Source organism: Marmota marmota, unplaced genomic scaffold (assembly GCF_001458135.2).
Source record: "Marmota marmota marmota unplaced genomic scaffold, marMar, whole genome shotgun sequence".
Taxonomy (NCBI): Eukaryota; Metazoa; Chordata; class Mammalia; order Rodentia; family Sciuridae; genus Marmota; species Marmota marmota.
Window position 1 is genome coordinate 12,279,573 of NW_026000142.1, and position 21,642 is coordinate 12,301,214.

General features: G+C 30.1%; 1 protein-coding gene across 1 annotated transcript in view; it reads right to left on the minus strand.

Moving 5' to 3' along the window:
* Window positions 1–4,345: 4,345 nt before the first annotated feature.
* Asz1 (ankyrin repeat, SAM and basic leucine zipper domain containing 1) overlaps window positions 4,346–21,642 on the minus strand; it is a 42,340-nt gene continuing 25,043 nt past the window's right edge. Inside the window, exons 9-13 of the mRNA XM_015488424.2 lie at window positions 20,926–20,982; window positions 19,806–19,915; window positions 9,017–9,122; window positions 8,052–8,165; window positions 4,346–4,877 (exon numbers count right to left, since the gene is read on the minus strand). Of these exons, the coding sequence (XP_015343910.1) occupies window positions 4,725–4,877; window positions 8,052–8,165; window positions 9,017–9,122; window positions 19,806–19,915; window positions 20,926–20,982 (540 nt within the window). The 3' untranslated portion in view covers window positions 4,346–4,724. The remainder of the gene's footprint in view (window positions 4,878–8,051; window positions 8,166–9,016; window positions 9,123–19,805; window positions 19,916–20,925; window positions 20,983–21,642) is intronic.

Here is a 21,642-nt window from a genome sequence, read left to right on the forward strand (position 1 = left end):
GGTAAATCTGTACAGAAAGAAAGTGGATTAGTGGTTCCCTGGGCTGGGAGGCATAGTGTGGCAGAGTTGGGAATGAGAAGTAAATGGTGAGGTGCTTTTTTTTAAAAATTCTAATTTGTTATACATGATGGAGAAGTGCTTCTTTTTGCAATAATAAAAATGTTCTAAAATTGGTTTTGGTTATAGCTAGAAAACAAATATACCAAGAGTCATAAATTTTACCCTCTAAATGGGTGAATAATCTCAAGAAAGCTATTTAAAAAAATTAGTTAACAATATAAGATCACTCCAGTCAGAATGGCAATTATCAAGAATACAAGTAACAATAAATGTTGGCAAGGGTGTGCGGAAAAGGTTCATTTACACATTGCTAATGGGACTGCAAATTGGTGCAACCAGTAATGGAAAGCAGTATGGAGATTCCTTAGAAAACTTGTAATGGAACCACCATTTGACTAAATTATACCACTCCTGGGTTTATACCAAAAGGACTTAAAATCAGCATACTACAAGTGACACAGCCACATCAATGTTTACAGCAGTTCATTTTACAATACTCAAGCTATGGAACTAACCTAAGTGCCCTTCAACAGATGAATGGATAAAGACAATGTGGTATATAGACACACAATGAAATATTACTCAGCCATAAAGAATGAAATTATGACATTTGCCAGTAAATGGAAGGAACTGGAGAATATCATGCTAAGTGAAATAAGCCAATTCTAAAAAAACAAAGGCCACAAGCTCTCTCTGCTTTGTGGATACAAATATTCTCTCGGCTTTATGGATTTCACAACTAGGGAGGTTGGAAAGGAGAAGAATAGAAGTCCACAGGATTAGACAAAGTACAATGAAGGGAAGGGAGTGGGGAGGGGAATATGAAAGACAGTAGAATTAATCGAAAATCACTTTCTTACCCTTGCATATGAATACATGACCAGGGTAACTCTACAACATGTATAACCACAAGAATAGGATCCTAATTAGAATAAATATACTCCACGTATGTCCAATATGTCAAAATACTCTACCGTCATGTATAGCTAAAGAAAACCAAATATATGTGATCATAGTTTCATAGTATTTACTATTTTTAATTTATAATTTACAAATTCTTATGATATATCCTTTATTCATATTTTATAACTTTGCCTTTGTTGTATATCAAAAATGTGATGAACTTGCTCATATCAATTCTCTTCTAATTCTATATTTAGTACCCTAAGCAAAATACCTAGGGAAATTATCCTTGCTAATAGTAGATCAATGTTTTACATTTCTCTTTAAAACATATTTAGTATTTTCTTTCAATAGTATGTATATTTTAGAACATGATCAAACTATCCTATGTACATGTATGAATATACCATAGTACATTTCAAAATTATGTATATCTATATTGCACTAATTAAAAAAATAATAGGGAACAATAAGTAAAGGTCAAGAAGGGGAAGGGAGAGGGGAGGAAAAGGGGAAGTACTGGGAACTGACCTGGAGCAAAATTATATTCTATAGTTCTATGAGTATGTCAAAATGAACCCAATATTATATCTATAATAAAAAAATAAAAATAATAATACCTACCTTTTAAACTTGTTTTCAAATTCAGGATATCGTGCAGGTATTTTAAGTTTTATTTTTTGCTTTTATTGGTGCATTACAGTTGTACATAAGGACTGGGATCATTTTGACATAGTCACACATGATGAAATTTCATTTACTCCATTCAAGTCCCTAATGCCCCCTTTTCCCCTTCCCTCCTCCCTGTTCCCCCTATTTCTACTCTACTAAGCTTCATAACCCCTTTTAACAGTTTTTTTTAAATCCCTTTAAGTCTTAATAATTTTAGACATTGTATGTATTGCTGAATTTTTGTGCACATACCCAAGTAATTCCCAGCAAGATTGAGATACAGAAATTTCCAGCATTCTTTCTTCCTGTCCTAGTTAATATTTTGACTTCTACTTTTATAAATAAGATTGACCTATTTTGACTCTACATAAGTGGAATAATCATATAGTACAAAATTTTGTTTGGCTTTTAAAACAAATTCATAAGATTCACCCATGTTTTTATATGTAGTCAGTTTGTTCTATTTTATCACTAGGCAGTATTCCACTGTATAAATATTGTTATTTATCCCTTCTGCTGAAGAATGTTTTGGTGGTTAGAAATTTTGGGCTACTGAGAAGCTTACTATGAACACTTTCATACGTGTGTTTTGTGGATGTGTACAATTCATTTTTCTAGAGCATATATTTAGGATTAGTACTGTTGGTTCATCAGGGAAACATGTTTAAAAGTTTTAATAGACACCACCAGTTTTCAAAAATGGCTTTCACTAATTTACAGTTTAACTATCAATGTATAAGTTTTATTCTGTATCAATACTACTTTATCTCCTTGGGTTTTTAATTTATATTTCTCTGTGACTAATACTGCCAACCACCTGTTGGGCTGAATTTGGCCAATGAGCTTGAAGTTGTTGACCTTTGTCTGACCTCATTTGGCCACTCTTCAATCTTTCCCAGTTCTTCCTGTCTCCCCTCCTATGAATGTTGGTGCCCTGAGTTCAGTTCTCTGTCAAGCTCAGTTCTCTGTCGACATCATTCCCTTGTATCTAACTCAGATTTACCATATTTTTGAAGTTATAAATTCCTAGTTTTAATCTGTTCTCGCTCCTGAATTTCTAATGTATTCTACTGTTTATTCAGACCTCTTCTCTACCCTTCTAATTGCTCTGCCTTTCTCTGAGACTTATCTTGGTAAGTCACAGTTTTATCCTTCTGATTGTTCAAGCCAAAAAATGTAATCCTTGGTTATTGGTTTTTGCTTCTAAGTAAATCCTATTGGTTCTTTAGAAACCTGTGTTGAACACAACTGATTTCACTATTTCCATTGCTAACTCATTGTAGTAACCTTCTAAATAGCCCCATAGCTTCCACACTTTGTGTTCCTAGTCTGTTTTAAAATATCAGTAGTAGAGGTCCTTTTAAAATATACATCAGATCCTATTAATTCTTCATTCAAAATCTGTCAATAGTTTTTCAGCTCACTTAATTTAAAACCAAGAGGTTCCAGCAATCCAGTGTCCTATTATTTCTGAGTTAATATTTTCTTTACTCACTCACTTGATTCTAGCCATTCTGGGTTTCTGGAGCACTTTGGTTTTGTAGTGATAGTTTCTGTTCTTGAATGGATTTATCCAGATATCTGTATGGCTTGCTTTGTAAACTTTTGTTTTTCACAAAAGATCTGAAATTTGTGAGGTCTTTCTGTTATTTATAATACGAACTTCATCTTGTATTTTCCTGTTTTACCTTGTATAACTTTTTTTAAAAAAGCATTTATGGTATTTATGCTTTGTAGTTTATTTCTATTAAAATGTAAGTTCTACAAGGGCAGGGATCATTGATTTCCTAACATCGAAAAAATGGATGGTACATGGGAAGTGTTCAGTAAATATTTAAGTGAATGAATGAATGCTGGAAAGAGCATGAGATTTTAAAAGTTAAACAGTATAAACTGAACTCCCAGCTTTATTATTAGTGGTGTGAATTTCAACAATTTACTTCAATGGTGTCTCTAAGACTTAATTTCTGTAAAATAGGAATATATTTCTCATGACACTACACTATGAAGTAAATAAAATGTTTATGAAGACCTTATCATAGACATTCAAATATTGATCTACTCATCTCTCCCCAAGAAAACCCCTGGTAGTCCCCTCCCCATAGTTTTTTTACAGTATAATCAGTTTCCTTTTGAGCAGTACAATTTCTACATTTTCAGAATAAAGTTATGGAAATATGAGTTAAAATCATGAATTTTTTTCAAGAATTCTCTCCCTTTGCTTGATGTTTACTTCTCAAGCAATTTTAAATAAATGCATCTGTTTTAAGTATGGCACTAAATTAAGCAAGATTTAAATACCATATTGCCTACTAAATTGTGCCTGTCCTTTTATTAATTTATTAATTTCATTTAAAAAATCTGAATATCAATATTTTGATTATGATAAAATACATCTTATATTATGAGAAATATATGCCATTCTACTTTCATAATATCTGTCAGAATGTTATACCTAATTTGTCATATTTCAGAAATATTTTCCATTAAAAATTCTAATGTACTTTGTGCTTTTTACACTATTATGATTTTCTGCTTTTGTACTTTGCATTTGAAATATTTTTCCTACATATTTAATCCATAATTAAAAGTTTTGACATTTTACCTTCATCCTTTGCATTTTCTGAAATGCCTTTAAAATCAATAATTTCCTAAAAATATCTCAAAAAATGCAGTAAGAAATTCCTTATTATGTAGTAATAGAAGAGGTAAATAAGGACTAAAATAAAGCTACTGACTTATGAACTCTTTGCAAATTCTCTAAGACTATCAATGACAAAGGAACACACTTTAAAATATAAAGAATATTAGATAAAACTTTTATTTTGAATGTGATTTAGTCGTATGTTCAAACTAAAGAATTATGTATAATTTACTGCTTGATCAAAATTAACAAAATTATAAACTATATTTACAACTCAAATTGACAAATCACTTTCTAAAGAAAAACTCTCTGCTTCATATTATCATAATTTTCCTATGGAGTACAGGCAAAGAATGAAGTTATGTTGTACCACAGATGGTTATTAAAAGCAAATGAGGATAGTTTGAATAAGACATACAGACATAATTTAAAACAAACATTAGGGTTATTTTCTCTGAAAAGTTAGCTTGCAAATGAAAAGAATCAGCCCAAAACCACATATTGTAATAGCTGTCCTCTTCAAAATTCTACTCTTCCATGTAGATACTTCTTCCATTAATGGTATATGAGTTGGATCATTTTCCCGATCATTTTGCAGCTAATATTTAGAATGGAAAAAAGAAAAGAGTTAATATGCAATAAACTGAAAATAAAACACCTTTTGATCCGAAAAAATAGATCCATATTAATTTGCTTGATTTTGGGGGGGGCAACTCAAGATTCTAATGAATATTTAAAGTGAACACATATCTTGAAAGACAGTCTTTCACCATTATCCCATTGCTGTAAATTATTAGTTTTACTTTAAAAATAAATGCTTTCATAGATTATCACATTTTAAAATGGTGTTTTTAAGTTGTGAGATAAAGTTTCTTTAATGTTAACTTAAAGTTTGTATTTTACCTGTGAGGAATAACAATTGATATTTATTTACTTTCATATTAAATACCAATTAATGTCTTAAAAAGAGTGAACCATTCTTGTAACAAACCTACAATAGATGAAATTTAACAAAAACTGGAAGATCAGATGCTTATGCTAGAAACTTAATACTTTATTTAAATATAATTGCAGAAACAAATGTCAACAAAAACTGAAGTGGTCCTTTTACAAATAATGTGTTAAAGAAGCCTCATGCAGTGTGGGAGCGGGGAAATAGGGAGACAGGGCAGGAGGCAGGGAGAATGGAGGGAAGGAAGAGAAGAAAGAAAGGAAAGGAGAAATGGCTGCTGGGGATGGGTCAGGAGGAAGAGAATAAGCAGAAACCAAAAGATCCTTGAGATAAAAAGAATCAGGCACATTTATAGAATGATATTTACTAGAAACATCCTGTGCTGGAGTGGTGATATAAATACTTTCAACATCAGCAGAAATAACGACTTCTAAATTCTACAGTGTAAATATTTAATTTAAAAGCCTGCAAAATTAATTTTAAATTTATAGCAGAAAAACAGACTTCAATGCCAATCTCATTAAGACTATATTCTTGGTGTAACTTCCAAATGGCTTCATTCAGCAACAGATTCCTTTTTGACACTGATGCTCCATTTACTGAATCCTGAGACAGTCATTCCTTTTATTAACCAATTACTTAGAATGACCCTTTCTGACAGGAGCTGTCAGTGTGTTGGTTCAAAAGAGAGTGATGTGGTGTTAAAGTCTAGCCTTGACCTCTCCCACCCTCTCTCTTTGTTACTTCCATAGATTTATCTGTGATAACTCATGTTTCTTTTTTTAAAAATCCCCTTCAGTTATTATTGGTAAATTTTGAAATGTTACAAACTTAACAAGCATAATAATATATTCCAAACCTGGAAGCCATAATAATTCCTAAGTCAAATCCCATTATGATAATTACTACTTGAAAACTTATCTCAAAAAAATCCATAGCTTGCTCAAAAATTAAGATTTTCCTGCCTAGAGAACTGTATATGCTATTATTATATGCATTTCCTTAATAATGTGTGTTCTTAAGGCTAGTCCTTATACAGAAATTTGTAAATTCTAGATAGAGAAGGTCACAGAAAAAAAGGCCTTCTATGTAGCCAAAGAAAGATGAAAATTTTCTTTAAAGGTACACTTTATCAAAATAAAATTTATGGTACTTGAATGTATTATCTATGTTTTAAAGTCAGTAAGTCTCTAAAGCCATGGTTCTTAATTTCATTCATTTCAGAAAATTCTGGTTCTCTCTTTCCAATTTTATCTCAGGACTCCATATGCACTCCCCACTTACCCACTCCATCTTTGTAACTTTGAATTGGAGAAACCAAATTAATAACCAACCTTGAGGCAAATATGTCTTAGGGAATTTCCTACATTAAAACCTGATTCTTTGTGAAGTTTCTATACACAAAGCCTTCCAAATTTTCCTTGAATCCCCACAAAAAATATTACGTTAAGTTAAATATTCTTCTAGATAAGTTAGAGGTATTGAATATGAATGGTGCTATAATTTTTTGTTGTCAGCAAGTTCAGGCTCTATCTAGCTTGTGCAGAACAGGTGGCTGACATACAGCAGGCACTCCTATGTTAGCTGAATGAATAAAGTCAGAACACAACTTCTAAAATACCTCTTTCATGACTAAAGAGTTATTTTCTCAGAAAATTATAAAATTTATTGCTTATTTCCCCATTTAAAATATCTTCTTCCCACTATTATTTTGTAGAAAATTTGCTTCACAACTTTTTTTATTCTCACTTTTAAAAGACTCCTATTGATTAAACATTGTTATAGTCAGAATGCAAAACTAGCTGGAACATGTATAAAGTTTATTTTGAGGAAAATACCTTTAAAAAAATCTTTCTTAGTTGTCAATGGACTTTTATCTATCTATCTATTTATTTATTTAATTTTTATGTGGTGCTGAGAATTGAACCCAGTGTCTCCAGTGTCTACAGTAGTAGAACCCAGTGCTCTATTACTGAGCCACAATCCCAGCCTGAGGAAAATACCTTTTTTGATATACTGTTAGTGAACATGTTGAATGAATTATAAGTAGAAGCTGTAAAATTTAATATATAACCTAACTTTCACATAATATACATCCAAAAGCATTATAGAAATAAAATTTATTTATTAAATAGACATGAAGAACTCAGAAATGAGTTCCTTAGTTGCCTCTAAATGTTTTCCTTTACTCTCTTCTCCTTCAATAAAGGTTCCTATTTTTAGCAGTTCAGATCTTGGTATAGCTAATTTTCTTTAAATTACCTGCCTGTAAAACCAGATATATACTTCTATGTGAATATAAAAACAGAACCCAAAAGACCTACACTCTTTAAAAAACAGAAGTTAAATTACAAGTTAATATAGAAAGTCTGGCCAATAGAAGAAATATTTCATCCACCATTATATTAACAGAGCTATATTTCATTTTGGCCTTTTTGAAACTATATAAGTACTGAAGAAAGAAATATTTTTAGAGTCTTTGGCACATCTTTCCAGACCATTTTTGAAAAGTGTGCCACAAGTTTCATTGAGAATGTCAGTCTGGTAAACTCCACTTAGAAAGAATATCCCTGGAGTGATACCCTTTCCTTTGCTAATCAAACACAAGAGGAGGATATGTTGTTTCTTCAGTATGCATTTCCTTAATGACCAACAAAATTTGTTTTCCATGTATATTTCTTACCTTGAATATTGTCCTTTTCCCACTTGTCTAAGTATTCTACTTGTTACTCTTATCAGAACTGTTCCATTGTCAAGCATTTTTTGTTGTAAAACATTTCCCATAATTACCCACTCCCCTTTTTAATGTTAAGTATATACCTTTTGAATTAAGTCTTTTAGTTTGCAGACTTCTTCACTCAAATCTTCAACATTACTAACAAGTTCTTCACAAACTGAAGTAAAATTCCGGGGAGAAGCCCATTCTAGTACTATCTGTTAATATTTTCAAAAATTACATTTTAAATAATGGAAACAACTTTATCTAACTTTACATGCACAATGGTTATAGAGACTTTCTAAACATTACATTATATATTTGAGAAGAATTGTTTTTCAGGATAAATCCTCACACCAAAAAGAAGTCAGTAATTTTATATAAATAGTAATTTTATATAAACAATCAGTAATTTTATGCAAATAGTTAAATCAGATTGCTAAATGCACTTCCTAAGTATAGTTACATATAACACAGAAATTAACGTAATAATATTTCTGGTGAACAAATCAACTCATGAAAGTTTTTTAACTTTCATGAAATGATTCCCATACTAGTATTACATAAGATCATAGGAAAACAAATGCATTTAATTTTTTTTTTTACTAAGACAAACATCTAAAACTTTAATCATGTGAAAAACTCTAGAAAATAAGTTTGCTTTAGCTGGTCACTTACACTTTCTCTCTAAAACTCCCTGAACTAAAACAACTTTATATTGATAATAGTTTTTTAATAACACTCAACACACTGTTTTGTTTCAACTTTCACTTGGGTCTCCTGTCACTTTATATTTTAAACAATTAAATCCACTCTAAGAACAAATGGGAAGTTCAATACATAGATTGGTTTAATTTTTCTTCTGATTCATTTTCCTTTGCCTGAGGGTGAGAACACAAATTTTTTCAATTAATCAGTACATAAAGGAATAATATTAAACTAATTTACTTAATTGGATATTACATTGAACAACTGATATAATTTTACCAGATCAGTACTTTTTATTGAATTATCATGAACTTTCTTCAGTATTCATACTTTTTTTCACTTAATAATTTTGGTATAATACCTTATGAGAATTTACAGGTAACTCAGTAATGATATTCTGCACAGCTGTAATTAAATGGCCACACTGTTTGTTTAATTTCAGAAGAAAGTTGAGGAATTCATCACCACTAAAGAAAGAAAACAAACAGAAATCACTTAAGAGCAATTTACTTCCTTCTATTGTGCTAGATACAAAAAAAATATCTAGTTATAAAATTAACAGATTCTTTAAAATAGATTAGGTAATATGTATTGGGAACTGAATTAGGCCTTGAATTACACCAATTAAAAAAGAGGAAAAAAATAAGTCTTCAATAATAAGGATCTCATACTTCAAGATGAATGAAGACACACACTATAAAATTGTTATTTATAGGAAGAAGGAAGGAACCAATACTAAAATATCTACTATATGAAGATACTCTACTGCTTATTTTTACATGCATTATTTCTTCCAATCCTCTCCAACAACCACTAATGTTAATGCTAGTTTACAACTGAGATATCCATAATTGAGTTATTAAATGATTTTAAACAAGAAAGTAAAAAAATCTGACTTTTGTAGAAGAAAGTTTATTGAAAGAGTGGTGCGGATTAAAGGAACACAAAAATCAAATTAGAGAGAATAGCTGGGAGACTAATAGAAAGATACATCTAAGAGATGATGAAGGAAAGCTTAAACTAAGGATCTGACAGCCTCATTGGAAGGAGGAGGTTGAGTGGTAAAAGTTGGTAACAAACTTTTAAGATAATAATTTGAAAAATTTCATGATAGATTGCATGTGAAATAAAAGGGAGAATCTAGGATAATTCTCAGTTATTTGCTTTCAATGAAAGTTGGTGCCAAGCAGAGAACTGAATTTAAGGATGGGTGGTGAGGAGAATAGGGGATGAAGAGAAAACACTGTGGCATAATAATTAAGAGCACGGACTCTTGCATCAAGAGTCAACCTGTTTGGAATCAGCTGCCATACTTACTAGCTTTATGAACCTGAGCAAGCCTAATCTCAAGCCAAATGTTTCCATATCTCTAGAATGGTGACAACAGCACTTTCAGGAGGACTGCAGGAGGCAATATAAAGCATTTTGTCTAGCAAACAGCTGGCATTCAAGCAGACTTAATTATGCTAATAACTGCAATGATAATGAAGACAGGCAGGTGGCAACCACTAGTATGTAGTAGATAATGTAGGTCTGACAAGGTATTTATCCTGAGGTCTACGGACTCCTGAGGTTAGATATAATTCAGAGAGAGGTTCAGCGAATTCCGTGGGGGAAAAAAATTACATTTTTATTTTCACTAACCATTAACTGGAATTCAGGCTTTCTTGTGAACATAATAACAAATCATAATGATTTGGACAACAGAAATCAAAATTATGGTCACAAAGAAGACAGAGAAAAAGGGCATACTATGAAGAGAGGAGAACTGATAGAAGTGAACAAAAAAAGACATTAAAAGAAAAGTAGTTTTAGAAGTAGAAGAAAATAAGGAGTTAAAAGTTATTATGAATTCCAGTAAAGGTGATGATTTCAAGAAGAAAAGGTTAAGCACATTAAATAAGGTAACGCCATTGATTTTGGCTAAGAGAAGATGCTACTATTGACGTTTCAGTAACAAACTAATTTACAATGAAAAGTACAAAGATACACAACTTAATAGATAAGTTAGTCAAGGATGTGAACAGCCCATTCAGAGAAAAAGAAACAAAAATTGAAAAGATAATAAATAATGGGAATTCAAAATGCTACATTCTACCAAAATGACAAGAATTAAGTAGATCATTAACATCAAGAATTGACAAATTCATGAGCTGACCTTTCTGGAGAAGGCTTTAATAGTATCTACTAAAATAAAAATGGACACAAAATCTATTGCTATAGGACCAAATTATACTTTTAAATCCAAACAGAAATTTTTCGATGTAGAATTCTTTCAATATAAACTATATAAAGTTTCTTTTACACCATTTCTGGGAGGAAAGGTTATACAAAGCAAGCAAGGTCAGCCTTAAGTGAAACTAATAGCAAACTATTCTCTAAGACACCTTACAAGAATGTATATAATATTTTCATTTAGGAAAAGTCTTATCTCTTAGCTTGAAAAAAATTAGGTTGAAAAATTAAGTTTTATAAAATATAAACTTTACGAACATAATAGGTGTACACACACACACACATTCTCATCACCAACAATGAAAAGGACCTTATGGTTGCTTTCAATAAGCAAATTGCAAATTAAAAATTTATACTATTTAGCAAAAAAAAGTATTTATAAAAGTATTTTCAAAGTACATATAATTTTTATTCCATTTCCTTTCTGATCTTTATATAGAACTTAAAGAATATAAGACATTTCTTCTACCCAAGCAACAGCACTAATTACTTTATTTTTGTTTCCAGGTAACATTTATTTCTACTTACAATTTAGAACTTAGTGCTCTTTAAATATGCAAATTTTGTTTACTATCAAATAAAAAGAATAACTACTCAACAAGTAATTCATTAATGTCATATATATTTCATGAACTCAAGGAAATTATGATCCATTGAGAACTGCCATTCAAAGTATCAAGTGATATCAGTTATATAATTCCGGTACATGATTTGCAGATATATATGGGGAATATTAATTTATCAGCTCTTATTCTAAAAACAGTAAGGAACTCAATAGGAACTCAGTTAAAATAAGCAAATAATATTATTAGCAAAACCACAGTTTTAATAAATGTAAAGAAAATATATACCTATCTTGTGACTAATTTTCAGGGCCACTGAGTATAGACAGCCAAATCATACAAAACAAAATCTTCAGAGTAACATTTTTTATCTTATATTATGTGAATGGTGTCTCTCCATCAGAACCATACATTGTATAACCTACACAACTTTGCATGACAGCCCAAATAATTTTGCACCTATTTGAAGAATTCAAAATAAGCAAATATAACATAGGTATGGCTTATTTGATTGTGTGTGTGTGTGTGTGTGTTTTAACTAAGCTAACTACAACCAGACCCATCCCTGTCAGAGGATTACACTTTATGTTCCCATAACATGAAGCCTGGGCACGTGACTTGCTTTGTCAAATAAAATATAACTGGAAGTAACTGTAACTTTTGAACAGAAGCTTAAAAAGTCACCTACTGGTTCTCCTGATTGTCTAGTTTATTTCTTTTTTTCCCTTTGCCATAGAAAGAGCATATCACAGAATTGGACTGTTCCTTTATCATGTTCTCAGAATAATAATGTGGAAAGCCACTGCAGCTGATCATTAACAACTAAGAAATAAACTTCACTGTTAAAACTGACAGAGATTTAGAAGTTATTTGTTATAACACAATGTAAGTAGACTAATATGATAGTCCATATTTAAAATTTGAAGTCAAGCACTAAGATAAAATTAAAATCTACAATAAAATTATTATATTTAGGTACTATATATTCATTGTAGAATATCTGAAAAAGCTTAAAGCATCAACATTTTTACCATCCAAAGATAATAACTGGTATTAATAATTGATAATAAGTGGAAAATATTGTACCATAATATTTTTTATAGTATACATTTTATTCCAGTACTGTTCTTAGAAATGTACACAAATGACATTATACTTCATGTTTTTTACATCATACTTTTTATGCTTATATTTTAACTATTTTTCCATGACACCAAGGTTCAAAATAATCTTGATAAGAAAAATAATTATATGATGTAATCTAATTCAACTACTTTTTGGATGTTAAATATTTAGTTTTAATTGTAGAATGTATAGATATTTTATTTGTTCTAATTAGTTATATATGACAGTAGAATGCATTTTGACATATCATACATAAAAGGAGTATAACTTCTCATTCTTCTGGTTGTACATGATATAGAACTACACTGGTCATGTAATCATATATTCACAAAGGGTCAGAATGTATGATTCTTTCTATTATCCTCCTACCTCCACATTCTCTCCTCCCTTCACTTCTTAGAATGTTTATAAACAATGGAGGTAAACAATATGTTACATGTAACATTTTGGATCTATGTAGATTTTTTTCTTTTTGGAGAAGGAGCAGTTTCTTAATAGCCATAATTCTGAGAAACTTGACACATTCAAGTGGATGTCAGGTAGCTCAGAGCTCAGAGGAAAGATCTGGGCAGAAATTGATAAAAATTTCAGATGTGAAAACTGATTGTTTCTGTTCAAAATATCTCAAAGTTGCTGTGGAATGGCTACTAACATTTTAAAATTGCCCTTTTTATTCTACAAATCTACTAAAGCAGAAAAAAGTAAATGAAGTAAGCATATACATTCTTGGAACAGAAATTATTGTAAAAGATTTTACCCATACAAGAAAAGCATCTTAAAATAAATCAGTAGCTAAATTGCTGAGGTCATATTACCAAGAGATTATAATCAATCAATTCAACTTTTCTTGCTGTTAGTTTTCTTATGACTTAATGACAAATTTCTTCTTTAAAGAATGACTTTGAACAAATGGGAAGTACAACATTTTTCATAACAGCATGTAAACAAAGTCTTTGATTTAATAATAAGGTCAAATTCCTGGAATATATGTCTGCCAGTTTTATTTTTTAAAAAATTCAGCAGTTTTAATAAGTGATCCATTCAGGATTCTGCACATTCTTTAAGTCTATTAAATCCCACAAAGAAAATTCATACTGGCAACTCTGACAGCATACAAATAAATGATATCAGAAAATTTAATTTGCAAGTTGGTTTGTAGAACTTGGCATATTCCTTCACAGAAACAATAATGAAAAAAAGTAAAGAAAATGAACAAACATATTCAAAGTTTGCTGATTTTAAAGTTTTCAAAAATGGAATTCTTTGCAATACATTTTAGGGAAGGGGAAATGTCTATCAGGTAAACTTCATAATAAAGTTTTTAAGAAATCTGAATAAGATAAATTATTCCCTGAAAGACTTCTCTAAATTCTAAAATGGAATGGAGATCCATTTGTTTATAACAGTTATAATGTTAGCTTTAGACAGGCTGCCCTAGTGATGATACTGTTCCATTTTTAAGTGTTACATTTTACAGAATACTGTAATTCATTGGCTATCAATTTATTCCATAAAATTTGTACAGTTAGGTCCCAGGCAATGAAGAACAAGACTAACATATGCAACAAGTTCCGAAGGTCATTATGATGATATGGCCAGGTTATAACATTATTTCTGGGGAGAAAATAAAAATGCAATATGTTGAAATAATAAATAGGGAAAATTGTTACTATACTTTCAATTTTTAAAAAATTTGAAAATAATACTAACCTAGTATTAAAGGCAAGATTAAAGGACTCTTGAGGAAGCAGAAAAATGTAAAGATTTCTTAAAGGGAACTTGTAGGCACTTTATGTGGGTTTGTGGTAGGGATGGGGGCTTCTGGGGATTGAACCCGGGGCTTTCTACATGTTAGGCAAGCATCTACCATGGAGCTATATACCTATATATTTCATTTTTTAAAAAAAATTTCAATTTAAGTCAGGGTCTCACATAGTTACCTAGGCTAGCACCCAACTTGTGATCCTCCTGTCTCAGCCTCCCAGTAGCTGGGATTACAGACTTATAATCATGTCTAGCTACTTCTAGGCACTTTTAAGAGTTTTAGAGGTAAAAATTTTTTATTTGTCCTCTACAAGTCATTATTCCTATATGTAGTATCTGTAATAATGGTCATTATTTATGTTTTTAGTACTGGAGATTATACCTAGGGGAGCTCTACCACTGAGCTACATCCTTTTTGAGACAGAGTCTCCCTAATTTACTTGGGGCCTCACTAAGTTAAGGAGGTTGGCCTCAATTTGTGTTCCTCCTATTTTAGCCTTTGGGTAACCAGGATAATAATGGTTATTTTTTGACCCAGATCAAACAAAAAGGGAAATGGTGATGAAAATTTTCTAATTATTAAAAGAACAACAGAAAAAAAATGAATTAGGAGAAGCACTCATAAGTAAAAGAGACTGGGTAAGATGTAATTAACGTGACCACATACAATGAGAAACAGAAGATGAGGGAAAACATATTTGGTATGCAGTCTCCAAACAGTGACGAAAGATACCATAAAAAAAAGAAAATCTCATAGTTTGATTATCAGGTAGTGTTGCTAAGTAGGAGAAGCTAAAAATTACTTGGTAAAAGAAAAACAATTATTATGGATTATTAGAATTCCAAAATCAAGGTGTTTTACTATAGGGAATGTCTATATACAAAAATTTTTACAAAAACTACTAAATATATAATCATAATCTAAAGCACAATAATCCTTATGGGTTTTCTAGTCTATGTTTAAATCCATCTATAAGCAAAAACCTCCAGATGTTAAGTATTATGTGTAATGAAACAATTACCTTATTTATTCTGGACATCATATTTTTATTAATGCAGTCTAAGAGTGATAGCTTTTCATGGCTAGGCATATGATACTATCAAGATAAATTAGTAATCCACTAAAATTGTGATGATTCTTCAGGTGAATTTAGTTATATCTAACCCATCCTGTAGTAATATAGTTAATTTTTAACTCTTCATTTATCCTTACTAAATATAATCCTATTAAGTTTTGGGGAATTTGCCTCAACCTGCCAAAACCTTTAAAATCTTATTTAGTCCTTGAAATCATACAGAGCATTTCCTCTGACTATAATGGAATCAAACTGGAAATCAATAACTACAACAAGAATCTCCAAACACATAGAGATCACATGACATACTTTTAAATCCATGAATCTAAGAGGAAGTCTCAAAGGAAATGAAAGTATATATAGAAGTGAATAAAAATGACTATATAACTTATTAAAAATTGTGTAATGCAATTAAAGAAGTCCTGAGAGGGAAATGAAAAAGGCTAAATACTCACATAAGCAAAACCAAAATGTCTTAAATAAATAATCTAGACTTATACCTCAGGAATCTAGAAAAAGAGCAAAAAAAAATCAAAGTAAGCAGAAGGAAAAAACAATAATAGCAGAAATCAATAAAATTAAAAATAGAAAATATTACTCAAATTAAAGATAGGTTCTTTATAAAATTAATAAACCTCTAGCAAGACAAGTACAGATAAAAAATAGAAGACATAAATCACCAACACTGGGAATGAAATAGGGTATTATAACAGATCTCACAGTCATCAAAAGGATTTCAGGGAATAATACTAGCAACAAATTTATGCTGGTAAATTCAAACAATCAGAAGATATGAACCATTTCCTCAAAACCTACAAACTACTAAACCTAGCCAAGATGAAAGAGAGAAAATTGAATAGTCCTATAACCATTAAAGAAATTAAATTTATGATTAAAAAGTTCCTTCAATAGTTCACTAGAACCAGATGATTACACAGGAAAAATCCAATTAAAATGTTTAACAAAGAATTAACACTAATCCTACACAACCTACTGAAGAGTTTTCCGGAAAACTCGGAAAAGGAGAAAAACTTCCTACATCATTTTATAAGTCCAATTACTCTGATATCAAAACTAGACAAAGCATAAAACCTAAAGAGCAATATTTCACATGAATTTACATGCAAAAATTCTTAGTAAAATACTGACAAAATTAAATTCAACAACTCATAGAAATACCATACCACATGGGATTAATACCAGGTATGAAAGGCTAGTTCAATAATTAGAAATCCAACAAAGCAATTTACCACATTTATATGACTATAGAAAAAATCTGTGTAACAATGTCAATTGACATAGAAAAAGCATTTGATAAAATTCAACAACCATTCATGATAAAAAAAAATTCACAAGAGTAACCGAGCTAAATTTTCTTTCTCATAAAGAGTTACTACAAAAATCTCCATGTATTTAAAATCACAGTTAATAGTAAAAAAGTGGAGTGATTTTCCCTTAAGAATGAGAACAAGGCAAGAATGCCCACTTTTCACCTCTCTTATTCAACATAATACTGGAAGTTCTGTTCACTATAATAAAGCAAGAAAAAGAAATAAAAGGCATATAGATTGGAAATGAAGAAATTAACCTATTTCTCTGCAGACTACATGATTTGTGTAGAAAACCTCAAAGAACCTAGAAAAAAATATATCTAATAAGTCAGTTCAGTAATGATAAAGTACTTACAATCAGAGCATGGAAATAAACCGCATGTGGAAACAAATAAAAATCCAATACCATTAACAATTGCTCTAAAGATAATAAAATGCTTAAATTTTGTACAGAGTTTGTTAGATTTATGCCTATGTAATGAAAATTATAAAATGTTGATGAAATGAAGATCTCAAACTTGTAGGGATATCTATGTTCATGGATTTACTAGACTTAACATAGTTATCTTCTCAATTTTGTGTAGGATTAGTACAATTACTATAAAAATTTCAAAAAAGGTTTTGTAGACATAGAAGAGCTTAATTAAATATATATATGAAAAGAAAAGTTTTTGGATTGCCAAGACAATTTTGAGAAAGAATAAAATGAGATGAATCATTCTTCCTGATGTTAAGACTTACTATATACAGTTAGCAATACCGTATCATCATGATTATTCTAATTGGAAAATCTGAAATCTGAATCAAATTTCTAAGCACTTTGGATTTTTGAATTAGGGATGCTCAACAGGTATAGTCTATGCAAATATTCCCAAATCCGAAAAACTTCAAAATCTGAAATATTTATGATCCCAAGCATTTCAGATAAAAGTAGATACTCAATCTATACTTACAGAGGGATAGACACTGCAAGAACCCAGAATAGAGGACGCAGAACAATCTATACAAATAGTCCAATTCAATTTTAACAAATAATGAAAACCAAATCTGCAGAAGGAATAACATTTTTAACAGTGCTGGAACAAATGGACATCCATAGCCCCAAAATTAACTTCAGCCTGCATTGTACCAACACAAAAATGAACTCAAAATGTACCATGGACTTAAATATAAAACTAAAACTTCCGGGAAAAAAAGGTTAGAAAAAAATTTAGAACCTAATTTCTTAAACTTGACACCAGAGTATGATCTATAAGAGGAAAATGTGATAAGCTAGTCCTCAAGATTTAAGTTTTGCTCTATGAAAAATGAAAAGAAAAATCACAGGCTAAAAAAAAATTAGCACATATCCAACAAAAGACTTGAATATAGACTACGCCCCAATATCAATATTAAAAAACAATCAATCCAATATAAATTGGGCAAAAGACAGAGACATTTCACCAAAAAGGATACACAGATGGCAAATAAGACACAAAAAGGTGTTCAACACGATTACCCTTTAGGTAAATGCAAATAAAATCACAATGATCTGTCACTATACACATATAGAAATGGCTAAAAATAATTAGTGCTTACATCAAATGCTGATGAGTATTCAGAGAAACTGGATCACTAATATACAGTTGGGGAATATAAGAGAATATTGACATTTTGGAAAAAAAGTTGATTAGTTAAAAAAAACAACAACTAAATATATAGCTCCCATACAACCTTTAAAATGCCCTCCTGAACATTTTATCCAGAGAAATGAAAACTTACTTTATAAAAGAATTTTATAAATATAAATGTATATATACATATACATATATGTGTGTGTGTGTGTATATATATATATATATATATATATATATATATATATATATNTATATATATATATAATTAATATTTCTTTAGTTGTAGTTGGACTCAATACCTTTATTTTATTTGTTTATTTATATGTGGTGTTGAGGATCAAACCCAGGGCCTCACGTGTGCCGGGCAAGCACTATATCGCTGAGCCACAACCCCAGCCCTATAAATATATATTCATAGCATAGAATAAACAGATTCTAAAATCTAATTAAATGTCCTTCAATGGATAAATGGTTAAACTATGGTAAATGCATACCACGGAATATTACTCATTCACAAAAGGAATAAACTATTGTACTAATATATGCAAAAATATTGACTAAACTTAACAATGATTGCAAGAAGTCAATTTTAAGAAGACATGTACTGTATGGTTCTATTTATATAACAGTCATGAAATAATATCATTATAACAAATTATCATCATTTGCTCAGGGTTAAAAATGGAGAAATGGATGAGCATCGCTGTAAAGGGGTTGGATAAGGAAGTTTATGGTATAGGGATATTAAAAGTATTGAGAGTGGTTACATGAAACTACATATGATATAATCACACAGAATTATATATACACACACAAACAAATGAAAGCATGTATAACTGGTAAAATATGAATAAACTCTGGATTGCACTAATGTCAATATTCTGGTTTTGATATTGTACTACAGTTATGTAAGATATTAACAGAGGGTCAAACTGCATGAAGGATGCATGGAACCTCCTTGTGTATCAATGAAATATCATGTGAATCTACAATTATTTTAAAATCAAATATTAAGTTAAAAAACATTCAATTCTCTAAATTTATTAATAAAATAAAATATTATTTTCAAAGTAGATTTTGGATTAGTAACAATCAGTGTTTAACAAATTTATATTATTGGAAATGAAATTTATAGTTTGACAACAATTTCTCACATAGTAAAGGCTGAACATGCTCATATGAGAAATGCTTTCTTATTAACATAAGAGAAACTATCACTACTTTGATTTTTTCAGTATGACATCTAAAATAATTTAAAGGGAGTAAGAACTATACCGGGAATAGCACAGCATCCCATTTCTGAGCAAAAAATATTCCAAAATCTGTTTCTTTGGGAAAATATTATTATCAAATCAAATGACATAGACATGATCAAAATTAAACTAAAAAAGAACAGTTGAGTCTAAATAATATTAATATAAATTGATAAGTTAATTTTACCTGATTTCCAACTTTGCCACTTCAGGTAACTCTCCAAAATTTATCTCTTCTACCTCCAGTTCTTTAACAGCAGCCAGAATTTTCTGCTGATCTTTAGAGGTAATTCCATTCTAAGTAGAAATAATTTTAAGGTGTAGTTAAGATAATTATACTTGAATAATTTAATCTTCAAAATTATCAAAGAAGTTTTCTACTTGCATCCTGAAAAACAGACATATTAGAAAATAATATACTAAAACATGGTTTGATTGTGTAACTAAAGAGGATATTTACATCATTAAAATATTTAGGCATACCGTTAATTACAGTATTTTTTTTGCAATACATAATAGTTGGAATAGACTAACAAATCCAATTACTAGATTTTAATACATAATGGTCAAATCAACAAGATACAAGTTGATTTACTTAAGTAGTATGCTTGTTTTGATTTTTAGTGATACTAATAATTTCAAGTTTCTAATGTGTTCAGGGAACAAAATCCTTGCTTTTTAGATAGCCTATTAAAGTATCTTTAATATTTCTCACATTACTTTTGAATTGTTACTTAATATTATTAGATGTGAAAATAAATAATGTCTTTTAAAAATTATTTTTAGATATACATGACACTAGAGTATATTTTGACATGTTATACATACATGGAGTATAACTTATCCTAATTAGGATCCTCTTCTTGTAGCAGTATATGATGTGGAGTTCCACTGGTTGTACATTCATATATGAACAAAATAATGTCTTGATAGTTTTGAAAGACTTCCAAATAGTGGTACTATTTGGAAGACACATACCTATGCCTACAAACATTTAAAAAATACTTCTTATTTCTAAGAAGTCTATTTTACAAATCTATTCACATTTGGAAATAAAACACTGGTTTTAATTGAGATATCATGGCCACCTGAAGGAACAAAACCAAAACTTTAAGTCTTTGAATGTTTCTAAAGTAACAATACTGTAATCAGATTTTAGAATTGGTTATTCATAATCATATTTAATCAAGAACCTAAAAAATATCAATCACAGTCTGTAACCCTAGAATTTTTGAAACATAAAATAAAAGGAGGCCCAATTTAAAAAAAAAAATCAATATATCTGGAGTTTTGAAAATGATACTAACCTTTGCAAATTCATCTTTTTTCATGGTCAAAAGTTGTCTTAAAGTTATATCCCTTTCCTGTAGAAAAGGGAAAATAAAACCCCATCACCTTTCAATATAAATAGTAAAAAGCAAAGTAGGTAAGTGTACATAAGACAGTTAACTGCTGTACTCTTAAACCACTTCCAGCTTTCTAGAGGGGATAGAGATGTAGACAGAGAACTACACTATTGGGTAGATAGTATATATTCACTAAAAAAAGTATAAATATAACTAGTATTCCAGATTCAAAAAAAATGATTACTTTCAAATTACTTTTCAATTTTGCTTACATGAAAACAAATCTATAAAATGGAATTGAAATTATATTTATACTGAAGAGTTCTCCAAACAGAAAAAAGTTTCAAAATTGTTCAATAAAACCCAACTCTAAAACACCTGAACAGAATGTGCACACTCCTAAGGGGAATCTATTTTAAGTACTACTTTACTACTTCAGTATCCTCACAGTAATTCTCATCTACTCAAATCCACAATGTATGCTTACGGCACCTAGGTAATGGTTGGCATATGATCTAATTTAACTTTCAAGAAACCTTATGTTAGCTACTACTGTTCTTAAGGAAAAAAAAATGTTTAAGTAACGTATTTCAGTCAATAACCAGAGCAAGAATCTGATGTCAGGTTTGTTTGGTTTAAAATCATGCTTCTAGTGTTCTATACAAGAAAATCAGCAAC